At 53.1% G+C, this 804-nt stretch overlaps 1 protein-coding gene across 1 annotated transcript in view; it reads left to right on the forward strand.

The window, feature by feature from the left end:
* Nucleotides 1–804, forward strand: part of UBA2 (ubiquitin like modifier activating enzyme 2) — a 14222-nt gene that overhangs the window by 11956 nt on the left and 1462 nt on the right. Inside the window, exon 12 of the mRNA XM_018575333.1 lies at nt 549–654. Coding sequence (XP_018430835.1) covers nt 549–654 — 106 coding nt within the window. The remainder of the gene's footprint in view (nt 1–548; nt 655–804) is intronic.

An 804-nucleotide genomic window follows, 5' to 3' on the forward strand; every position in this document is an offset into this window, starting at 1 on the left:
GGGTCCCGGGGGGGGCCGTGGCGGGGGGGGGGGGACTTATTGGATCTAATGGACTTTATTATAGGTCCGTCGGCACTTCCTGCAGATTTCCACACTTGCTTGCCAGTGAGGACCACCTAATGCGGTTTCCTGTGACAACGCTGCTGCCCTGCTCCCTAAATTCAGAGCGGAGTTGTCACTCGTGATTACACTACAGTGGGAGGAGATGATGCGGGGGGGATGTGGCTATCAGCATGGTCACTGCTGATTCACAAGCCGGTAGCTTGTCAATCTGCTCTTGGCCACACCTAGCCCCGCCCACTGCTTTCTGGATTGACAGCTCTGTTGCTGAAATCCCGCCCACTGTGAGCTGCAGTGCCTGTGAGGGAGAGCGGCTGAGACACAAATGTAGGAGGGTTTGGCAGGGGGGGTAAAGGAAGATTTTTGTATCATAGTACCTGGATCTGGTAGCAGACTGTCATACCGGACCCATGGGTCGCGATAGAACGATTTTGTAGAATTTTGTTTCTTTTTGTGTTTTTATTGATTTATTTTTTATTTTTCATTAGCGAACAACAACAGGAAATTGTCAGAATTCGGCATTCGGAACAACACGCGACTGCAGGCGGACGACTTCCTGCAGGACTACACCCTCCTGATCAATGTGCTGCACAGGTCAGTGTGTGTTCTCCGCGTCCCGGGGGATGTGATCCGAGATAAAAGCCGCCGGTGCCGGATTCATGGCGCTGACACGTTACCGCCATTCATCCAGTTAGATCCGCCCCTCCCCCCCCCCCCGGGGGAGGTTAATGGGAAAATTTTCTG

This window comes from Nanorana parkeri, unplaced genomic scaffold (assembly GCF_000935625.1).
Source record: "Nanorana parkeri isolate BGI_ZX_2015 unplaced genomic scaffold, ASM93562v1 scaffold3796, whole genome shotgun sequence".
NCBI lineage: Eukaryota > Metazoa > Chordata > Amphibia > Anura > Dicroglossidae > Nanorana > Nanorana parkeri.